This window comes from Mesocricetus auratus, unplaced genomic scaffold (genome assembly GCF_017639785.1).
Source record: "Mesocricetus auratus isolate SY011 unplaced genomic scaffold, BCM_Maur_2.0 Super-Scaffold_100020, whole genome shotgun sequence".
Taxonomy (NCBI): domain Eukaryota; kingdom Metazoa; phylum Chordata; class Mammalia; order Rodentia; family Cricetidae; genus Mesocricetus; species Mesocricetus auratus.
Genome location: NW_024429201.1, coordinates 10,964,472 through 10,988,282, shown reverse-complemented (window position 1 = coordinate 10,988,282; position 23,811 = coordinate 10,964,472). Strand labels below are relative to the sequence as shown.

At 43.5% G+C, this 23,811-nt stretch overlaps 1 protein-coding gene across 3 annotated transcripts in view; it reads left to right on the top strand.

The window, feature by feature from the left end:
• Depdc1b (DEP domain containing 1B) overlaps window positions 1-23,811 on the top strand; it is a 57,180-nt gene that overhangs the window by 7,402 nt on the left and 25,967 nt on the right. For all 3 annotated transcript variants that reach the window (XM_040729012.1, XM_040729013.1, XM_040729014.1), the window contains 3 exons: window positions 18,035-18,170; window positions 22,265-22,392; window positions 23,415-23,545. In XM_040729012.1, the coding sequence (XP_040584946.1) occupies window positions 18,035-18,170; window positions 22,265-22,392; window positions 23,415-23,545 (395 nt within the window). The remainder of the gene's footprint in view (window positions 1-18,034; window positions 18,171-22,264; window positions 22,393-23,414; window positions 23,546-23,811) is intronic.

Genomic DNA, 23,811 nt, shown 5'->3' with positions numbered 1-23,811 from the left:
TCCCTAGTATGTATAAAGCGTTTATAACTATAACTCCAGTTCCAGGGATCTGAAGCCCTCTCTGACCTCCAGGTACATACATAGTACATAGACGTACATGCAAGCTAAATACTTAATACGTTAAAAACAAAACAAAAAGACTAAAAAAAAAAAAAGAGGGCAAGAAGACAAATACTGGGCAGAAATATGTTGGAGTCACATTTGTGACTGGACTGGTACCGAGAACATAGGAACTCAGCAGTAATAAAGAGACAACAAGAATGAGGAACAGATAGAAGCTTCAGAATGTGCAGATAGCAGATGTGCCCTCAAAGACTCTAACACAGTAAACCTTACGGAGATGCAAAGTAAAGCAACACCAGGATGCTACTAAGTGTTACACTCGACTACTATAGAAATACCAATGCTGTCAAGTTTTACTGAGATGCAGAGGACTCCTAGGTTGGCAGTCACTTTGACAGTTGCAGGTGATCTCACTGAGCATTTTTACTGGATACTCCCCTACAACAATGAAAATTTAGTGTATGAATGGAAAATATGTGAGTGTTTACAGAGGCTCTATTAATAATTGCCAGTAACTGGAAACACCCTAAATGTCCCATGTTTGGATGAGCAACTATAGTTCATCTACAAAATGGAATGCTGTCAGGTTGGGGAAGGGAAGGAGGAGTGTTTGGGGGAAGTAATGAAGCTGTTGTTTCTTGATAGAGTGGAGGTTACACTAATGTGATTGTGTCTTAAAATTGATAGGGTTATGTTACCCCTCCCCCCTCAACCCCCAAACTCAGCTTTTCTGTAGGCCAATAAGCTGTAGATTTGGAAAATCTTATTTATATCTCTGGGGACAGAAACCTGAACAGATGTTTTAAATGTATGACTCCTTAGTCTTTTTGGTGACTTTGTGAAACATTCTTGTACCAATATCTTATAACTCCTTTGAAGGGACCTGTTTTAGTTACCACCCCTTCAAATGGATGAGCTGTTTACTCCCTCTACTGGACATCTTTTTATTTATAGGAAAACACAAAATGTATATATGTGATTTTATTTTTCTTTCACTACTCATTTCCCCAAGTCCATAAGGATCGATTTTCAAGCACTAGGTTTAATTGCTAAGGTACTAAGACCATGAAAGTATGGGAACCTGGAGGCTCATGGACTTATTTTCATTTTTTAAGCATGCAATAGCCAATATCTAGTTGGTCAGTTGAATTTGGGGGCATGAAAGGGAGTATATCTCTCTTTTTCTTTGCACTTTTTAAAGAAATCAGTACAAACTCATACCTGATAGGCTTCGTTAGAGGTTTCTTTATTGCTACATATGGCCTGATTTCAGTTTTGGCAGCGCTAATTTTAAAAAGAGAATGAGTCTGTTGATGTTTTTGTTTTAGATGTACTTTTGTCTTAAGTTGACCCGTTAATTGCATATTTTCTGGGTTTCAGTACAGGACTAAGTGCTGTATGGCCAGGTCCACCCACAGGCCCTTGTGTCACCTTGGAAGTGTCTCATTTTTCTCATTGGAGACATTAAAATCCTGTGTACTAGCTATGTAGAAATATTCAGTTGATCCTGTTAGCCTCAATGACTCTGTTGTGCTATAGAACATTCCAAGCGACTCCTGTCCAACTGTACCATTGAGGGTCTAGATATTATATACACAGATGGCGGGGGGAGTCATGGCCAGGTGACAAAGATGGCAAATTTCCAAGATGGCGGGTTTCTGCCTTATCCACCTGACTCAAGATAGATGCCTGGCAGCTTTAAACAAAGGCCTTGCAGGCCTTTGTCTCGACAGAAGGCCCTCTGTTGCTGACTGGCTCAGCAAGTTCAGAGCAGCCTCAGAACATGTTACATAACAGCTGTGGGCCCATCAACCATCCATTTTCATATTTACTATTTTTTGTAGGGTAATGCTTTCATGTTCAGATGTTACAAGATGCAAAAGATACAAAGCCTTCTTCATATCTCTTTTCTCAGTCAACTAGTTCCATTCCCCCAGAGACACCTAATGTTAGGAGTTGTAACTGTGTCTTAAACAATGATACTACTGCCAGCCAGGTGGCGGTGTGCTTGTAGTTCCGGCTACTTGAAGGGCAGGAGGATCACTTGGATCCTTGTGCTCAAGACCAGCCTGGGCAATTAGGAATTTAAAAGGCTCTTGATGGCACACACTCCCGTGGTCACACACTCTACTATTTCCTTATGAAAATATATCAGCCCACTTATGATAATGTTATCTGCCTGGCTTAGGTCGGAACTGTGTCTGTGACTTAGTGTAGAATGAGTGCTTGGGGACCTCATTGGTAGAGAGAGGATGGGGTAGGATCTGGATGGTAAGGGGTGGAGGGAAGAGGGTGTCTCTGGTGACTGTGAGGTAAGAACAAAGGAGCCAGCGAGAAACACACTTGTCTGTAAGCTTTAATGTGACAACTGGGAGGAAGCAAACATGGCTTGTCTTAGGAAGTCAAAGGGGTGAATTTGGTGGAATTTATTAAATTTATAGCTATAGAATAGGCCTTTTTTAAAAGATTCATTTGTTTTATTTTGTATGTATGAGTGTTTTGCCTGCATGTATGTATGTGCACTAGAGTGTCAGATCCCCTGGAACTGGAGTTACAGATGGTTATGAGCCAACATGTAGCTGCTGAGAATGGAACCTCAAGTGCTCTAAACCACTGAGCCATCTCTCTAGCCCCTAGAGGAGACCTTTACTTCATAAGGAAGCAGCCAAGGCAAGGACTTTAAGCATGGATGAAGCCTGTGGTCCAAAACCGTTAATGATGACAGTGATAGACTGCCAAGCAGAGGAACTGCCGGGGTGTCTTCTGGACGAGAATGCTAGTGTGGATGGAAATGCTTGTTGTTCTCGCTCTCTCACAAGCGAGACTAAGCTCTGTCTGAGATAGGACATTCTGTCTTTTTTATTGTGGAGGAAATCTCCACTTTCATACAGAATCTTTAAAAGAGATTGTGTGTGTGTATGTGCATGCGAGCATGTGTGTGTGAGCGTGTGCACATGCATACAAGGCACTGTGTGTACATAGGTCAGAGAACAACTTGCAGGAGTTCTCTCCTTCCACCATGTGGGCCTCTGATACTGAATTCAGGTAGTCAGTCTTGGAGGCCTTTACATGATTAGCCATCTCGTTTAGAATTTTTATTAGTGTTTAACATTTTCTTATTGACGCTTGTACTATAACCTTAGTCTTTTTAAAGTCAGTTAACTGTCCATAATAGTTCTCAGTTCTTCATAAACATCTTCAATATTTACTGGGTACTTGTGATACCTTTGTACCTGATTAGTATCTCAAGGTGTCTGGAGCCTTGAGAAGGAGGTAAACATCCAAGGTCTCTCTATCTCTCCAGAATGTACTTCACAAAGGTCAGTAATGAACAGCCAAGTTGGAGTTCTGGGATATTGGTGAGAAATGTAAACATACTTATGCTTATATTTATATGGAACTTTATGCATTTTTTTTGTTACCATTCTTTTTAAACTTTTCTATTCGTGGGAGCTCCTATTTGTGTGGGTCTTGGTGGAAAGGGGGGGCATTGGAGTGAAAACCTGGATGACTGAACCCACCCGCTTCCTTACTCGTAGTAAGGAGGGTGTAGGCACATGGTCTGTTCCTGGCTCCTTAGGTATCCCCAACCAGGGCTAAATCTTCATGCAAAGGGAAAGGACAACTTGGATCTTCTTGTGACAGAAGTGAAGTGATAGTCTATAGGCACAATGATGGAAGCCTACAGAGACATAGTGCTAGCGCTGGCTTTGGGACGAGCCTGTTCCTAGGGCGTGGTCTCATGCCATCTGGCCTTCTGCTTTCTTCTCGGATTCATGCCTTTCCCTCCTGTTCTCTAGCTCTCTACTGGTAAGTGAACTGTTGGATATTTTCAGATTCCTTTCTAGTTAACTTTGCCAGGATTGGATCAGGTGTTCACAATCGCAAGGACATCCATTGATGGAGCAAGCAATGACTGCAGAGAACGTAAAGTTGGGGCCGCTTTGTAGACTAAGACATTGTGTGTAGACAGTCAAAGCAACTGTTGTGCAACGCTCAGAGTCAGGAGAGGTCCTTGGAGTTCCCTGTGAGCCTCGAGGCATAGCCACCTGAACCCTGGGCTAAGAGTTATACATGCAACTGTTAAATCAGCCCGATTCTGAGATTACAGCGCATCACTGCCGTCTTCCCATGTGGAAGCTGCCCAGGTGTTGGTGGGTGTGTCAACGGAATTTTGAAATATGCTGTTCTGAGTCAAACCAGGTGATTGCTGACTGTCGACACAGTTTTGTAATGTCCCGTCTAAGGTGTGTTGGTGATTAATTCTTGCTAATTTCAAGCCTATGAGTTATTTCTCTGTCCTGACTCTGAAATGTTTCTGCCTTCCATGCTCTGTCAGGTTTCTTTATTCCCTCTGTATTTGTTTTATCCATTGACTGCCACCTGTTTGTCCTTGAAATTGCTGTTTTCATTGATCCTTCGCTATGTTTCTCTGTGAATTCTCACTGCTTGTTTTCATCCTCCAGCTTTAGTAGCAAATGGAACCAGAATTGAAATTCAAAAGTCTCCTGGGAGCAGTGTGGTTCATAGGTGTTCCACCCCTTTTAGAAGGCAGAGTGCTCTCTTGATCCGGAGGAGGATCACATAGAAGTACACCTCAGCTGTAACTGACAGAGACAAAGGAGTAAAGACATGCCTGTTAGTAGCCTTTCCCAGGAAGCCATAGTTTAGAATTAACAGACAACAGTGGGAATTTGCTCTGAGGTAGAGGTTGTACGATGAGGTCACTGAAGTTGTTGAAAGTGGAAGAGACATACCATTCTGTGTGTGGAGTTGGCAAGCTTGTAAACTAGGAATGGGAGACCCCAGGCAGATGTGTAATGTGAGCCTCAGGAAACAGTTGACATAAGCATATTTATGCCACTCACGTCAGCCTTTTATCATCTACTTGATATGCTTATGTTCTGATATGAGGGGTGTGTGTGTGTGTGTGTGTGTGTGTGTGTGTGTGTGTGTGTGTAAAACCTGGAAACATTTTACAGTTAGGTTCTGAGCTATGTTTTAAGTTTTAGTTTTATGTGTTTATGCAGTGGCAGGGGTGTATCACAGTGCATGTGTGGAGGTGTGAGGACAACTTATAAAAGTTGGTTCTGTCCTTCCACCATGTGGGGCCTTGACATCAACCTCAGGTCGTCTGTCTTGGTGGCAAGTGCTTTTACTTGCTGAACTATCTTGCTGGCCCAGCTCTGAACTATTTTATTAGAATTTTGTATGGGGGGAGGTCTCTCTCTGTTAATTATACCCCTACATAGGCTACTTCACCGTCTCTCTTCTGTTTCTTCTTATCCTTTCGAAAGCATTTGCCACGCCCACTGTACCCATGGCGATGCTGAGCTCAGGAAGTGGGTATCCCTTTCAGGAAATAAATAAGCAGATGAAGCCCGGATTTCTTGTGAAGCTTCCGGTAGGACATGGCTTCAGGGCTGTAGATAGGTCATTCCTGCATCCCTGCCAAGTGCCTCAGAGCTGTCTTCTTTCACCATGACCCTCAGCTGAATTGTTTCCAGCAGCAGGTGGCTGCCCATTGAGGAAGCCAGGAAAGACATTGGGTGCCATTACACAGGGAGTTGTGGGAGATGAGGATGCAGGAGAACCTGCTTTTTATCAGGGTGTCCCCACCATCCAGCAGAATGCCTAGTGTCCATTGAGAAAAAAGTCTGCAGGTTAGTCAGTGAAGAGTGAGTTCCTGTCCTTATTGGAAGCAAGCACTTCTCACCCCACCTCCTTTCCTAGTAATGGTGGCTGTAGCCTTCCCACATCATGTGAGTCATAGTGGAGTATAATGTGAACTCAGTGATAGGAAGAATGTAACAGAGGGTTTGGATGGAGTATGGCAGGACTGATTCCAATCCCAGCTATTTAGATTTCCAACCAAGCATTGTAAGCAAATTGCTTATACTCTGTGGCCTCATCTACAAACTAGGAATGCCAACGTTTTATCTTGGCCCACACTTAGCAGTGGTATTTAATGGTTCTCCTGCAACTTACTCAAACTGAATGTGCTTTTTAGCAGTGCAGTGGGAACAAGGTAGGTCTGTGTGTCCCTTGTCCTCATGCTGTCGGTGTAACTTCTGAGTAAACACTGTTACATCTGTCTTTCCACTAGACAGGGGTCCTCAGCCTTGTTTAATACATGGCTGGGTAGTAGATAGCGGGTCATGCAGCTTCTGGCACAGCCCCGACTCTCCTGCTTTCTGTCTGAAGCAGCTATAAGTAGTGTATAAAGAGTGCACCAGGAAGACTTCATTTATGAAGCAAATGATGGTATTTGACCTGCAGGCCATAGCTGTTAGATTCTAAGGCCTACCCACTTATGTCTCATATGTGGCGGGTACTTCTATTTCTTGCATCCACGTGAAGACATTATATCTGAATGAGTGCGAGTACAGGATTCTTTGGGACTTTGGAGTAGAGAAGGAGGTGGTGATTGTGGTAATTTGAATGTAATTGGTCCCCATAATCTCATAGGGAATAGCACTTTAGGAGGTGTGGCTTTGTTAGAGTGGGTATAGCCTTGTTCAAGGAACTGTGTCACTGTGGGGACAGGCTTTGAGGTTTTCTATACTCAGAATACCACCTAGTGTCTCAGCTGACTTCCTGTTGCCTGTAAGATGTAGGACTCTCAGGTACTATGCCAGCACACGTCTGCCTGCCTGCCATGACCCAGTCATGATGATAATAGACTGAACCTCTGAAACTATAAGTGAGCCACCCCAATTAAATGTTTTCCTTTAGGAGCTGCCATCATGGTGTCTCTTCACAGCAATATAAACCCTAAGATAGCCATCCTTAGTGCTATAAATAGGGAACACCCAGAATGATCCATGGTGCAAGTCTCCCCTGAGAAGGAAAGAGATGCAGGATCCTAAGACCCCTTGCCTAGGCTCATGGAGAGTTCCCAAGCAGAGACTGCTGATGAAGCCCTGTGTCTTCCAGAAGGAATGACTGCTTCTCTTATCCCATGTGCTCCGTGATGGGCTAGAAGCATCTGGGAAAAGTGTGGTTGATACAGCAACTGGAGGCTCTTGTCCTGAAGAGAGAGATGACCTGATACCTCTGTGGTCAGCACAGGCTGCTTTCATGTATTACATAGAATCACTTCTCCAAGCCGGGTGGTGGTGGCGCACGCCTTTAATCCCAGCACTCGGGAGGCAGAGGCAGGCGGATCTCTGTGAGTTCGAGGCCGGGCTGGACCAACAGCCTCCAAAACAATCCAGAGAAACCCTGTCTCGTAAAAACCAAAAAAAAAAAAAAAAAAAAAAAGAATCACTTCTCCATGTATGTTTGTGGTACATCTTCCCTAAGGAGGCTAACACGATGGAAATTACTAGGAAGACCACAGTTCCTGTCCCCACAGTACATCCTTTGTTTCCACTGTGAATTCTCTCATCCTCTGTCATCATCACCTTGCAGGGCTCTCTCTCCTCTGTCATCACCTTGTAAGGTTCTCTGGTCCTCTGCCATCACCTTACCTGGCAGTGACCCAGACTGTCATTACTGAGGGTCTGGCCCCTTGATCATCTTGTACTTCTTTTATTAGTCTTCTTACTGGCCCATTCACAGTTGCATGGGACATGGAGGTACCAAGGGGTGCCATGCAGACATCTGGGGTGCTATAGATACTCCTGCCTTCACTGTGCAAGCACAGTCATCCTTCCTTCCACTCAGAATCACTATTCTTCTTGCCCTCTGTCCATGTGCACAAGAATAATCCAGAGCTCCTCCACTAGATACCCTACCAAGAGTTTATCCCTGTGGGGACAGGAGCATTAATGGATTCAGAGTGGTGGTGATGGGAAGCTCCCCCATACTAATGGCAGTTACTAAGAGGGATGGTAGGGTTACTTTTGTTCCTATCTCTTGACTTTTGGTACATTTGTATTCTTGGGGGAAGCCAGTCTCATGGTGATCCCTTAATTCCCAGATGGTCTCATTGCTGTAGGCCCTGCCTGTGTGTCTCCCGCGCAGCCCTGACCTGACCACTGTGGCTTTGTGACAGTCCTGGAGATCAGCTAGCCATTTCTCCATCTGTTATTCCAGGTGTTTGTCTTTCCTCATTTGGTCAAGAATAGCAGTTGCTCCTGGAGTTTTTGAATGAAATTTCTGGGAGAATTCAGTATATCAGACTGGGATTTAAGTTCTCAACAAAATTGAACCTTTCAAGTCATAAACTGAGTACAGGTCTTTCTAATTGATGTCTGTCTGTTGGTCTGCAGTTTTAAGTTATTTCAGTCTTGAACATGTTTCATTAGATTTGAAGCTCATGTTTTTTGATGCTACTGTACATGGTTGTATGTTCCTGACACCTTCAATTGGTTTCTTGAAATATAGTTATTAGCATATTTTCAGTGTGTGTGTGTATGGTTGCAGAGGCTGGAAGAGGGGGTTGAACTCTTGAAACTGGTGGTTCTGAATTGCTTAACGTAGCTGTTGGGAACTGAACTCTGGTATTCTTGAAGAGCAGCAACTGCCCTTATCCACTGAACCATCTTTCTAGGCCTCAAAGATTTAGAAAGTGTGTTTTCCTTATGACTTAGATGTCCTATAGTGTTTTCGACTAAATACTAAATTTAATTTTCTCAGATAAGTCCACTGAGGATAGTAGTTGTTTTGCATTGTGTTAAAGGACATTTTCAGTCATCATTTGGCGATTGAGGGAGCACAAAGAGACCAGGGTTGCTTTGTTGGCTAGTCAGCCAGGCTGATCTCTTTCCTGCTCTTGATGGCTTTAGTATACACATGTGGAATTCAGTATGACTTTACAGTTCTGAACTGTATGATTTGCAGTTTTAAAGCGAACACTCGTAAAGGTTACACAGCAGAGGGAGCTATGCTCTTTTGAATATTCTTAGTGTAAGGAACATCTCATGCAGGAGCTGGTCTGCTGTATCTGAACAATGGGTGTATTGACGGTAGAGCGGAGCCCTTTGCCCGGTGGTCATCACCTCCAGAGAGCTCACCAGGGTTTGGATGTAGGTACTGATTATTCCACTGCTTCTGACTTATTATTTTTTTCTTGAATTACGTACCTTATTATCTTTAAGTAATTCATTACTATTTTTTAAACACCTATTTTATGTGTAGGAGAGTTTTGCCCACGTTTATGTCTTTGTATCACATGCGTGCTGGTGCCCACATAGGCCAGAAGAAGGCATTAGATTCCCCCAGAACTGGAGTTATAGATGGTTATGTGAATGCTGGGAATCGAACCTGGTCCTCTGTAAGAGCAATAAATGACCTTAACCACTGAGCCTTCTCCCCACTCCTAAACAACCGGTTGTCTTTGTTTCTGAAGTATTTTCTCTGCCCTTGACTTTTATTTAAAACTTACCAGAGTTTGCATTCTCTTACATAGTCTTTTGTTTCTTATAGTTTGTTAGATTTATTCAGATTGATGTGTAAAATTATAGTTTGTTGAATTCTCATGGCTGTTTGTACTCTGTCATATCAACATTCCACAATCTGTTCTTGTTAGTAGAGATTTGGTTGTTTCCACTGTTATGCCCTTACAACAATGCTGTCTTGATCATGGGCAGTTTGTTCTGCATAGCCAATGTTATTTTAGGATACCCAGCATTATCTAGGAGTTCACTGCTTTTAGAGGATTTGGACGCATTTAACTTACTAGTAATGAATAATCCTTTTCCAGTGTATGTAATGCTAATTTTCATTCCACTGGTAGAAAATATCTGATAAGGATTGATTTATACATTTGCCCACCTGGTGTGCATGAAGTGCTCTCTCACTATGATGTTATTTGGAATTAACGCTGGTGCCTGAAGAAATGGAGTGTCATTTTATATGTGCTCATTATCCCTGATTTCACACCAGGAAGTGTTTGCTTCACATTTTTACTTTCTATAGAACTTTTCCTTCTAATAGATTCTTAGTGGTTGAAATAAGATACTTGTAAATTAATCTTTTTGTCAGTTATATAGATTGTAGAGATCTCTCATTTTCCCTTTTGCAGTGCTGGGAAATGGCCTTGTGTCTGCCAGGGAAGCAGCCTGTCACTGAGCTACACCTTCAGCTTTCTGTTGTGTCTGTTAATGCCCAGCTTGCTCTGCCCTGCCCTGCCCTGCCTTGCCCTGCCCTGCCCTGCTCTCCCTTCCCCTCTCCCATGTCTTTCCCTTCCTTCCTTCCTTCTTTCCTTCCTTCCTTCCTTCGTCCCTCCCTCCCTCCCTCCCTCCCTCCCTCCCTCCCTCCCTCCCTCCCTCCCTCCCTCCCTCCCTTCCTCCTTCCTTCTTTTCCTAAATCCAGGACTTTTGCACATGTCAGACAAGTACATGCTCTGCCAAAAAAACCTCTAAGTCTTGTTTTATGCCATCATGATGAATAGAAAACTTACTAATTTTGCTATATTTTTCTTTTGCTGTTTTGAGACAGAGTCTCAACTTGTATCTCTGGCTGGCCTGGAACTCACTGTGTAAAGACATCTGTTGTCAAGCATGGCTACCTGAGTTCAGTCCCCAGACCTGGATGGTAGGAAAAAGGAATCAACTCCTGTAGTTGTCCTCTGTCCTGTACATTCTGTGGCCTGTACCACACCCCCAAGAAAGAAATATCTTCATCATCTGGAATCTGAGAGTTATTTTCTTATATTTTATCTTAAACTTCAAATTTTTTCGCTGTGATATTACCTGTGTGTGTGTGTGTGTGTGTGTGTGTGTGTGTGTGTGTGTGTGTGTGTGTATGTGTACACGCATTATGTGTCAGGTGTCTTTTCATTGAACTGAATCATGGCTTTCACTAGGCTGGCCAGTAAGCTTTGGAGAGCTGCCTTTCGCTGCCTTCCAATTCTAGGGTTACAGGTACTCAGAGTCATGCCTAACTTTTTGCATAGGTGTTGGGGATTTGAACTCAGGTCCTCATCCTTCCATAACTAGTACTTTTGCCCAATGAGACATTTCCCTAGACTCTATGATAGTTTTTATTTTGAGTAAATAATAAGATTTTTACTATTGAAATAAGTGATTATAACAGAATATACAAACAATTATTGTAATTCATGGTGTGAATTAGGCAGGCATTGTTCTGATTTTCTATGACTGAGAAACAGTGCAGTGTCACTCAAACTTCACTGGTTCAAAGTAACCTTTTTTTTTAATTTAAGCTATTTTTTGTTGTTGTTTTGTATGTATGTTTGACAGGGTTTCTCTGTGTTCTGGTTGTTCTGAAACTCTCTTTGTAGACCAAGCTGGCCTCTAACTCACAGAGATCTGCTTGCCTCTGTCTCCCGAGTGCTGGGATTAAAGGTGTGCACCACCACTGCCTGGCAAGCTATGTTATTTTTGAGAAAGGCTTATAAGCCTTTTAGCCCAGGCTGGCTTTGAACTCTCCATTTTCCTGCTTTAGAGTCTTCAGGGCTGGGATTATAATGTACCACTCTGACCAGATTGCTCTCTCTCTCTCACACTGTCTTCCTTTCTTTGGTTTTTGGTCAAGAACTTAGAAGGAAATCAATTAGCAGGCTGCTACCTTCCAACAGTGATTCAGTAAGACATCTCCCTTCCCTTCTCACAACTATGGTGCCCTTGTTGCCTGAGGGGCAGTTCCTCTCCCTCTACATGTAGTCTGATTCTCTCCCTGTGGTATATGCCTTATGCAGTGTCATGGGTTAGGGGAGTGTGCATGCTCACATGGTAGGTGGCTTAGGAGAGATTGTGTTCCGTGCATGAGCCTCCCAAGTGCAAGTATTTCCAACAGTCGTGAAGAGAAAGGTGACAGGCAGCCAAGGCCGTGCCTGGAACTGGCCGAGCTTCCCTCTGGCTTCTGCTCGGCAGAGCAGTCACAAAGGTCACACACTCACTGGGGTCGGGTGGAGAAATCTCCTGTCAAGGGGGAGCTCAGACACGTATTGGGTAGGAAGAGCAGATGGATGGCATGGGAGGAGCATATGGGATGAAAAGAGTGTATGGAATGGGATGGGAAGAGCATATGGGATGGGAAATACGTTGTGGCCATCGTTGGAAAATATAATCTGTCATGGTTTGTCTCTGGCTACAACACTTCCTCTTTTGCAACTACACATACCCTCTCCAATAAGACAACCGAGTTTCATCCTATTATGTCATCCCATCTCCTGATGGCTGGCTGGTCCATGGAAATACAGTCTCACATATGTCTGTCTTTTCTGCTGCTCCCCAGAGTTCTGTGTTTTGTGGCTCATGGTTCTCATCTCAAGTCTTTGCTCAGCATTACAAGTCACTCTTTTCCTTAAGAAATAGCCCATGTCTGCAGTGGGGTATCTTTCTTAGATACTGCCTCGAAGGTTGAGAGTCTGGACAGTGCGTTTCAGTTTGAAGTTGAAGTGGATTTGATTTCAGTTCTCCTTTGAACTGTACACATGGGTGGTAGTTCTGCTGCTGTTACTGTGTTAGGAATCTTGAACTTTCTTATGGATCCTATGGTGTCTTGCTCCATGAGGTGGAGTCACACTCCTACAGCTCTTGGAGTCAATTCTGCTCTGTCTTGTGCTACTCAAAAGTCCTTTGTGGCCTAGTCCCTTGTGATTCTTGAAATCCAAAGCCCTGGGGTTTCCCGAGTGACAAGAGTGTCTTGTTACTTTGGTAAATGCTGAGTTTTTGTTGCTTATTAACTGGGCCCTGGGCAGCTTCAGGATGGGCTCAGACTTTAAAAAGACCAAGTCTTTCTCTAAAACATTGATAAGTATCCCCTATGAAGGTCCCAATCTGGGAGGCATGGGGTAAACAAAGTGAATCCAAACCACACCCTCAAGTTTGAAAACGTGGTTAATGACAAGAGTAGACAGTACACACAGTGGGAAAGCATGGTCTGTTCAGTAAATAAGACAAGGCCACTGTGGTCCATTTCGGAAAAGTAACACTGCATCCCTACAGCAAACTGCCAGCTTCCAAAGACATTGCCAGTCCAAAAATGTTCACTTCCTAAATCCTTCTGCAGTGTGATCTTGCCATCATATTTTATTGTATTGAGTCATATTCACTGAGGTATTCATCAGTTTACTTTTTAAAAATGTCTTTCAGGACTACCTAAAATGCCCCTCCCTTATAATGATTTTGATAACTATCTTATATACCACCCTAGAACTTCTATCCAGTGACAGACGGAAGCAGAGGCAGACACCCACAGCTAAAAACTGAACTGAACTCCTGGAACCCAATTGATAGAGAGGGAGGAGTGATGAGCAAAGGGGTCAAGACTGGGCTGGTGAAACCCAGAGAAACAGCTGACCTGAACAAGGAGGAGATCTTGGACCCCAGACTGATGACTGAGAGAACAGCATGGGACTGATCCAGACCCCCTGAATGTGGTGTCAGTGAGGAGACCTAGGCAATCTATTAGGCTTTGGGTAGTAGATCAGTATTCATCCTGGCACACAAATGGACTTTGGGTGCTCATCCCACAATGAGGGATGCTCTCTCAATCTGGACTCTTGTGGGAGGGCCTTGGCCCTCCCCCGGGATGAAATGACAGACTCTAGAGATTCCCCCATGGAGGGCCTTACCCTCCCTGGGGAACAGAGTGGGGATTGGGCGGGTGGGGGGGGCTGGTGGGAGGAGTGGGCATGGAGGGGAGGGAGAGGGAGCTGGGACTGACATGGGAAGCAAGCTTGTTTCTAATTTAAATATATAATAAAAAGTGTTTCATAAAAGTGTCTTTCAGTAAGATTTTACAAAAGACCTGCAATTTTTTTCTTTTCAAAAATTGCTTTTACTTATTTATTTTTATTTTTAAGTTGAATTTTATTTTATCTAGTTTTTAAGAATTTTGTAAGTGCATACAAGTTTTTAATTACATCTACTCCCCACTCTAGCCTCCAACTTCTCTCAGGAAACCATCACCTGTCCCTTCCAAACTTCATATCTTCTTCCTTTAAAAACAAAACAGCCGGGTGGTGGTGGCACACGCCTTTAATCCCAGCACTCGGGAGGCAGAGGCAGGCGGATCTTTGTGAGTTCGAGACCAGTCTGGTCTACAAGAGCTAGTTCCAGGACAGCCTCCCAAAGCCACAGAGAAACCCTGTCTTGAAAAACCAAACCAAACAAACAGCAACTTTACTGAGTCCAGTAGGTGCTCCAGGTATGTACAGGGTTATAGGGCCATCCTCTAGACCATGGGCAGCCTGTGAGAGGAGAGGCTTAACTCCCCCCTCCCAGCCTCCCTCAGCTGCCCATAACTTTCATCTGGGGTGGGGCCTTGTGAACCCCACCTCCGTTCATGCTGGCTTGATCTTGCACAGGCTGCATTCAGGTACCCCAACTGCTGTGAACTCATATGAGTATAATGGTCCTGGTGGGTCCCAACACTGTCATAATAGTCCTGACTTTTGGCTCTTAGAACCTTTGTTCCCTTCATTTGCCGTGCTCCTTGAACCTAGGGACGGGAAGGGGAGCAGTCCACAGTGATTTGTTCTCTGTACAAGTTGTAAGTCTCTGTGTGAGCTACTGTCCACTTGCAGGTTTTGTTTTTGAGACTGGCTTTGTGCTATGCCGCCCAGGCTGAGGGCTGCCATTCCACACATGCACCAACACACCTACTGAAGTGCTTATAGATCTTAAAGATGTTTCATGCTTTGAGCCTGTTAGTTTCGGAGCTTTTATAAAAGTTGCTTTCCTGTTGGGGAAATATTTCTATTTCATCCAAGTGAAGTTTAAAGCAGATCAGCTAATAGGGTGTCTAGCTCCGGAGGACAGGAATTAAATGATACCATTAAACTGGTAACTTTGTGTCTCCAGCAGTTACCACCAGAGGGAGCCCTTGTCCTTTTTTTCCCCCTTAGACAAGATTGTCAGACTGCTGAGGAAATAGGATACCTAGCTGCCTGTAGCAAGGATGTCTTTGCCAGGTAGGGTGAGGAGAGGCTACTTAGCAGATCCTCAATCACTAGTCTGCACATAAGTTATCCTGCTTTGCCCTTTGGAAGATATTTTTTTCTGAGTGGAGATACAAGGACATAGTTTCCAAAGCAGAGGGGAGTGTATAGATCACCCGACACGTCACTAAGTTACTATTTATAGAGAGGCTCTCCCAAAGGACGGACAGGCAGTGCATGAGACATGTATGAGCTCGGATCCCCAGATTTCACACCATAATTCAGAGTGGAATTGGGGTGAGTACTGGTTGGCGGTTATTTAATTTTTAATGAGCTGTGAGGTAGGTGGTCTATGAACTGCGATTATAGGCTCAGGGGAGTCTGTGGGAGTGCGCATGCCCTAATGCTGAGCTTGGGTTGGAAAGAGGTTTTGTTGTGACTGTTGGTTTTAAGGAATCAGAGTGCCTAGGTGCAGTGGGTATGTCATGTCTGTCATTTCAGCACATGGCCGAAGGCTGAAGCAGAGAGGGTCTGGAGTTCAAGGCCAGCCTGGGCCATAGCAAGGGCCTGCCGGAAGAAAAGAAGATGGGGGAAAGGAGGAGAACAGTTAGACTGACTGGCTATGAAACAGCCTTTCCTCTTCTTTCTTTCTTTCTTTCTTTTTTTTTTTTGTGAGGGTGGGTGGTGTTTCGAGACAGGGCTTCTCTGTGTAGCCCTGCCTGCCTGCCCGTCTTGGAACTTCCTTTATACACCAGGCTGGACTCAAACTGACAAAGATCCACCTTCCTCTGCCCCCTGGGTGCTGGGATTAAAGGTGGGCACTACCCAGCTGAGACGACCTTAACATTCAGACTCAAGCTTCTTTGACTGGCTTAATGTTTTCATTTATTTAATATCTGGGATTCTGTCACCTACTTTAGTAATCTAATCTCCACATAAATAAACTGGTGGTTTCAGTTAATTTAATTTCGTTTGATGATTTCCAGGCCTCATGGTTTTTCTTCTGATTCAGACTGACTTTTAAACTGCAGTGTGGTTATTGGATGCTCTTTTCAGAGAATGCAGAGTTGAGCTTTTTCTCTCCTTTTTGGCTCTTTTCAAGTCTCTTGTGACTGTCGTGAAGTGGTTTCTGTAGTGCTCTTGTTATTGCTGTGTCTCCTGAGTCACCTGGATAGAGACTTTCTTTGAAGACTACCAGCACTTTTAAAAACTCTTTGATTCTGTATGTGCCTTAGAGTGAGCCCCTCACTCACAGCTGGTCCAGGCACGAGAATAAGTGTGCATGGAAAGTTTGGTCACAAATGGGTTGTCTGTGTCACACCCTTGTCCCTAAAGCTCCCCTCGGTACCTTGCAGAAGACTGGGACAGAGAGATGGTAAAGTCAGAGGCTGAGGAGGGCCAGGGCCAAACGGTGTCTTCTGGATGTGACTGAATGAACTCTTTTTTTTTTTTTTTTTTTTTGGTTTTAGGAGACAGGGTTTCTCTGTTTTGGAGGCTGTCGGTCCAGCCTGGCCTCGAACTCACAGAGATCTGCCTGCCTCTGCCTCCCGAGTGCTGGGATTAAAGGCGTGCGCCACCACCGCCTGGCTCTGAATGAACTCTTATACTTAGGAGCTCACAGCAGGGGTGCACAAGATCAAGTAGTCACATTTCTCTCTCTCTCTCTCTCTCTCTCTCTCTCTCTCTAGCTGTGGAGCTATTGACAGGAAGAATTAAAAGAAATTATGTGTGTATATGTTTGTCCATGTGTGATTATGTACATGTGAGTGCAGTACTCTTGGAGGCCAGAAGAGGGCATTAGATACCCTGGAACTGGAGTGACAGGTAGTTGTGAGCTGCCTGACATGGATGCAGGGACCTGAACCTGGGTTTTCTAAAAGAGACATGCTCTTAACCACTGTGCCATCTCTCTGATTTCTGTGGGGAAGATTTTAAGCCTTTATTAGGGCCTTTCTTGTATAACTTTTGCAACCCACTCCTCAGCCCCTTTATTGGAGTACTGGGATTGAATTCCCTAGATGCCAAAGCCTGCTGGGCAAGAACTCTACCCCCTGAGCCACACATCCATCCTATTGATCTATTTCACTGTATCCTGTTCTAAAAATTTATAGAGAAACATCTTATGAGAAAAAGAAACATATTTACCATTAGTTCTCAACTAGTGCGGTGGGATGCATTTTCAGGAGAGTTTTTATGTTCAAGGTTGAGAGGCTCTGATAAGCAGGGGATCCAGGAAGAGGGACAGTGTGGAGAAAGCAGAGAAAGATTCCAGAGCATTTCCTAGCTCCCTGAAGATGAATTTCTTGGTTGGTATTTGAAGCTCCGGGTGACGTGTTGGATATTGGAGGGAAGGAGAATTAGTCTTTGCGACAAGTATTTATAGAAGTGCACACTGCAGCTGGGAGCTGGGGCCCAGCTGGGTGATGGAGTGCCTGCCTGTGTGAGCCCCAGCACTGCCAAGGAAAGGAAGTAAATGCATGTCAGGCCAGTGTACCGCTCCTCAGCCATGGCCAATGAGGGTTCCTCCGTCAATGACTTTTGTCTGCAGCACTCCATCTGTAAAATATAGCAACAGAGCCACAAGGCAGTGAAAATTTCAAGCTGGGAGAAACAAAGGGTCTCCCGTTCCGTTTAGAACACCTTTAGAACTAGGCAAGGTGATACACACAGTTGTTATTGCAGTTCTGGAAGCAGAAGGGTTGCTTGGGCCAGGAGTTCAGGCATGGGTACCAGAATGAGACTTCATTTCAAGACAAAGGAAAGGAAAAAGAATTAAACAAGAAGGCAGCCATAGTTGCAAACACTGTAATCCCCATATTAGAGAGGATTGTAAATGCAGGGCCGGTTTAGACCATGTAGCAAGTCCAGTCCAGACCAGGAAACTTACTGAGACTCTGTCTCAATGAGATTTATAGAGAGCTAATGATGTAACTCAGTGGCAGTTGTAACCGTGCACCATGCACAAAGCCCCAGGTTCAAACAAGGTTGATTATTAAAAATGTTTCATATATTTTATACCTTTTTCTCTACAAATATTATTTGGTGGGCATAATGAATGAATATTTTACAAGTCATTATTGTTGAGTACTGCTCTTCGTGTTCAGTAGTTTAATGAAGAATGGACTCGCCACTTACCTGAGTCTGCAATAATAGAGCATTTCTTCTTGGATTTAGATTTCCTCCTTCCTCACCCCTGAAGCCATATCCAAAGAAGCCCCTGTATCAAAGAGATGTTATTAAATTTCCAGAGTGGAATGATCCCCCACCAGGCACTTCACAAGAGAACATTCCAGTGAGGCCAATTGTAATGGTGAGTACGATGGTTGAAAGACAGTGGGCTCAATATTGGCAGTCATTGGCTGCTTGGGAAGAGAAAGTCAATGTGTCCCTGCTGTTGCCATTGGTGAGTTACTCATACACCAGGGGATAGCTCCACACCCATGCTCACACAGTTGACCCAGTGAGTCACAGAAAAAACAAAATGAAAAGAGATGAAAGTGAGATGGGGATTTGGTGGGGGAAAGAAGGGAAGGAGTGAGGAGATAAGAGAGGGAATGACTGTGACCACAATGCATATATATACATATATATATGCATTGTCAATGAATAAGTGAATTAAAACAATAGTCACTTTTTTTTTTTAAATCAATGCTGGGCTCAATTCAGGAGGGGTTATCTAGTGAGCTGCAGGCTTGGCTAGTGCTCTCTGACGTATCCTTTTTACAGTGCTTGGGAAGACTGAAGTGACGCCATGCCTGCCGATGGTTGAGAGGCCAGTTAACAGGGGCTCTTGCTTTGTTTTCGCTCTTCCTGGCTGACATTTGGATGGAACAGTGGTAGCTGCTTTCATGTGTTCAGTCGGCAGATTTCTGTTACGTTCCCCTTGACCCTCTTTCCTGTCCTAGATATGCCTTGTCTTTTCCTGAACTTCATCTTAATTACCGTATCAGGTGAGAGTGAGCTGGTGGGCTGTCCTGTGGAGTGACCCCATACTCAACACAGGGTGTGGACAAGCATGGCTTCTTACGGTCTCTAAAAACAACACATTGTGAAACACATAGCCTCTTTTTTTTTCTCCATACTTTTTTCTTAAAATGTCCCTAGTACAAGTCTGCCAAGATTGAGATGATGCTAAAAAAATAAAAATATAGAGAGAATCTCTGATAAGGCAGTTTGGAAGAAATTTAGGTTAATCAGGTCTTATAAGACTAGATGTCAAGACAGTTTTGTTTGCAAAGATGCGATGAAACCATTTTTAGCCAGTGCAATTAAAAGAAAAAACTCTCAGCTTGGAGAGAATAATTAAGGAGCTTAGACTTATCAAAGATGATCAAGGCAAAAGATGACACCGGTGACAGAAGTGGGGACTCCATAGAGTCTTGCAGATTTGTCAAGGGTGGTGATGACTTTGGTGTGAATTTGACAGTAATGATGGTTTATGTGAAGTGGGAATACCTAGCAAGTGAATGGAGGCAGTGACCCCAGACTCAGAGGAGAGACTGCTTTGGAAGTCCCTCATTCACTTATTTAAATAAAGTTATTAAGAGCGTCCCTGTGTGACAAGTGTGCCAGACTTAGTAGAATCAGTGATGTGTGACACCTTCTTCCCTCTCACAGTCTAGTGAGAGGAAAAATAGTAAAATAGAAAATAAAGTGTTAGAAAGCACAATGGAAGCTGCAGGGGTGCTAGCTACTGCCCAGAATTAAGGAATACTTAATAACTGTTAGTTCCTAGCTGAGAAAAAAAATTAATATGGAAATGTTAAGAACTTGGGTACCCTTTTCTTCAATATGTTTATTTACACACCCAGTAGAGCCCTCTAACTAGGGCTATTGTTCAGATGACCATTTTTTATAGTTAAATGACACCATCTATATGACTTCCCTTTTCTCTTCTGTGTGCTGGGGGAAGTCCAAAATGTTTATTAGCAGTGTCAATGCCTGTTCAGAGTCTCACACCCGTGACAATACCTTCTTTGCTCAGTTGAAATACTCCGGGAGCTCTGAAGTGTGCCAGCACCCCAGAGCCATCCAGCCCTCTGAACTGCCAAGCCGTTCCTTTCTTCTCCAGCTGTCTTTTGATACGTTCTGGTCTGCTCTTCTGGTGTTTCCCTCTGACATGATGATACTCAAGGCTGTAGACTACTTGCTTGTTATGGGATCCACCACAGCTTGTGCCCTGCTTCCTGAGGACTACCCAAACCAAGAATGGTAGAGTAGGATTTTTTTTTGTTGTTGTTGTTCAGGGGACCATAACACAATCAACAAATGACTCATCTTTCTTCAAGAGCTCGAGAGGTGGGTGTGGTACATGCCTTGAAGCTTAGGCAAGGTCTTGAGCTAAAGCCAACCAAGGCTACCTTGTGAGTTCTGGTAAGCCCGGGCTTACAGAATGGGACTATGTCTCAAAAGACAAAACAAACCAGAGAGCAAAGTACTTTCGTCATATCTTTTTTGGGGTGGCAGTATGGTAGTTATTGCTATGGGGGGGGGCAACACTGAGAATTCAGCCTGTGGCTTGTTCATGCTAGGCAGGTGTTCTGTGGCTGAACTATATCCTGGTTCCACTTTGCCCTGTCCTGTCACTTGTCTAACTAGTATGTGAAATAAAAAAAATAACAAAACAGTGTAAACAATCATTTGCTCTTCTTTCTGAGGAGCAAAATTCTAAGAGTGGGTTCTGGAGTCAGATGACAGCGTTTGTGATGAGGGTTTGAACTTGCTTTCCTCTGTAAGCTCTTGTGCTTTGGTGGAAGAGTTCTGACCGGTGAACTAGGATGCTGGCCCCCTGTGAAGAAGGGTCCAGTGAGAGTCATCTGGTCCTCTGGGAGGTAGATACTGTGAGAATAGGCTGAGTTTACTCCTGTAAAATGCTAAGGGCAGGGTTCTGCTCGAAGATTCTCAATAGTGGTCAAGTATAGCTTCTATGACTCATTTATTTCAGAGAAAGAAATTATCTGTGATATCTATGGAGAATTACTCCTGCTAACATTTTTATCCTGGACACATTTGTTGCATGTGTGTTTTAACACAATGAGGTCACACTGGGCCACTTGTACCTCAGGTTCTTCATGAGGAATAGTATGTTATGCCCATTTTTCACATTATTAAACATCTGACATCATTTTAGTACCTGCATCATATCTAATATGAAGTGATATATTTTATTTGTTCAAACCTTTATTGCTAGGTATGTTTTCCAGCTTTTCAACATAAAATATTCTAAACAATACCTTTACAGATATTACACAGATAAATATAAATGTATTCAGGAGAACTTTTTAGGATACATTTGGAAACGGGTGCAGAGTACCCATCTACCTTCAAGCCTCAGTACGTTTTAGATATTTAAAATTCACACATGTCAGCTGACTTTTGAATTTCATTTGTAATTTGGTAATTCTTTCAAAGCAAAAGGCAGGGGCTGGAGAGATGACTCAGCTGCTCACGGAAGAGCACTTCCTGCTCTTGCAGAGGAGCCAAGTTTGGTTCCTAGCACCCTTGTTTACTGGCTAGCAACCCTTGTAAATCCAGTGTGGCTGGCTTCTGTGGGTACCTGACCTCCCCCCTGCTCCATTAAAATGCAAAACCAAAAATCAAACAAACAAACAACTTTCCTGCTCTTTTCTTCAAACTAATAAGATTTTCTGTAACAATGTATTTGCAAAAATATATGGTAGAAACACATTGTCAATGTTTTCTAACATATTTTGCCTCTTACAGGCCAGAATTCTTCTCTGTGATGAAGAAAACGTTTGACTGTGTCTAACAGCCTAACTGTGGGCTGTGAACCACTAGGAACACGGGTGTAGAGAGCTGTGTGACTTGGGCAGCCTGAGCTTTCCGAGCTGTGGCCTGTCTCCCAGAAGGGCTTCTTCAGTCCTCCTCATGTCTTAGCCATCCTGAACTCTCCTCACTGGCTGCTTGCTTTTCTGCCCTTAGCAGGTTGCCTAGGATCGGGTTGCTTCCCTGTATTTTACATATTTGATATTTGCTTATAAAAGAGAGTTCTAGAAAGTATATACTCTTATTTTAAATGATTACTCAGTTACAACGATTAAGACAAGCCTTTCTGTACTTTGAATTTATAAAAGTTTATTTTACCGTTTAGTTGACTCTCACGGGAAATGGCAGTGGCTTAGTGTTATACTTGGTGCCTTAGTTCTTCTGCCATTCATCGTCATATGACCTAATCTTGAGTCATTCATTACTTCTCTGAGGTCCAGACAAAGAAAGTTAGTTTGTAATTCTAACCATTATTTTCAGTCAAATTACAAATAGAGAGTCAAAGACATTTCTCATAACTGTAGCATTTTGTACTGAAAATGTGTATTCTCTCTCTCTTCCTCTCCCTCACGCCCCCTTTCATCCCTTCTTCCTCCCCACCCCCTCCTGTCAAATTAGAATTCTGAGATGTGGTTCAAGCGTCACAGCATTGCCATCGGAGAGGTGCCCGCTTGCCGTCTAGTCCACCGAAGACAGCTGACTGAGGCCAATGTGGAAGAGATCTGGAGGTCTACAACATTATCACAGTATGCACATCTGAGAAATTCTGGGCATCTTCTTTCTGTCTTATCTCTTTCCCACTCCCTGCATATTTAGTTTTCCGAAATTATGCTTAAAAAAATCTCAACTTTGCATAATCTGTACTTTTCCTGTTTCACATATATAATTTAACTAACAATAGAACATCTTGAGAATTTTCTGTGGTTAGATATGTAATAGTTAAAATAGGAGTTTTAATTCTTTTTTAATTGTTATTTTTTTAACCCCTTGATGCATACTTTTGATTTGTAACCCAAGTTGGCCTTGAATTCTCTATCATCCTTCTCAACTTTTGGAATGCAGGGATTGTATGCATTCTAACTTTTAGTATCACTCACATCTCAAGTTTAATAAACATGTAATAGAAAATCTGGCCTTAAGTAATTTTAGTTAAAAGAAATAGTTTCTTGGAATCCAGCTTGTTGTGTGATGACGTAATTAAAGAAGCATGCTATTGGAAAAGGATACTCTAGGTTACTTTAAAAGTGCTCTATTTCTAACCTGTTGTCTAGGAAGTTTGGGTGCAGTACATGAAGACAGTATACCTTAAAGATTGGTCTTTTGAGGTGCTGAGGGATGCTTAGTGCGTTAGAGCACTTGCTGTGAAAGCAAAGAGGACCTCAGGTCAAGTCTCCAGCACCCATGTGAAGACTGACGTGCCTGCCCATGCCTGTAGCTGTGCCAGTGTGGGACAGAGACAGGTAGATTCCGGGAGATTGCTAACCAGCTACTCAAAGAGTGCGTTTCCAGTTCAGTGAGACTATTCACCAAATAGTGTGGAGGGCTGCAGAGAAGACATCTTTCTCTGACCTGGACATGAGCATGCATAGGTGTGTGTGCTGGCTCACACTTGTATACATACACCACACACACACACACACACACAGAGAGAAAGAGAGAGAGAGAGAGAATCTTTTGTACTGCTCAGTGTTTAGCACTACTAAAATAGCGATTACAGCACTTAGAAACTTCTAAAATTATTTTAAGAATAAATTATTTATCATTTTAGTTTACAGAAAATCCTTGGCCTGGATTCCTTAGAAGAGGTTTTAAATGTCAAACTTGTCAACTCCAAGTACATCATCCATAACGTGTATAGTGTCAGCAAGCAGGGAGTTGTCATCTTGGACGACAAGTCAAGTAAGTGCACACCAGCTATTTGCTGACCACACATTGGCTGCACAGGCCCCTTAGTTCCCATGTGACCCTTTCCTTACTCCAGCTGAGTTTACACCCTCACCGCATCTACCGCCTTTTCTGCCAGTGCCTTTTATCCAGTGTTTGGTTCAGTAAGGTGTCACAGAAAGATGAGTGTCCAGGGATGAGGACTTGGCAGAGTGCACTCAGAGTTTACTCACTGTTAGCTGCCTGGGTGGGAAGTGCTTCCATATTGCCCTTAGGAGGGC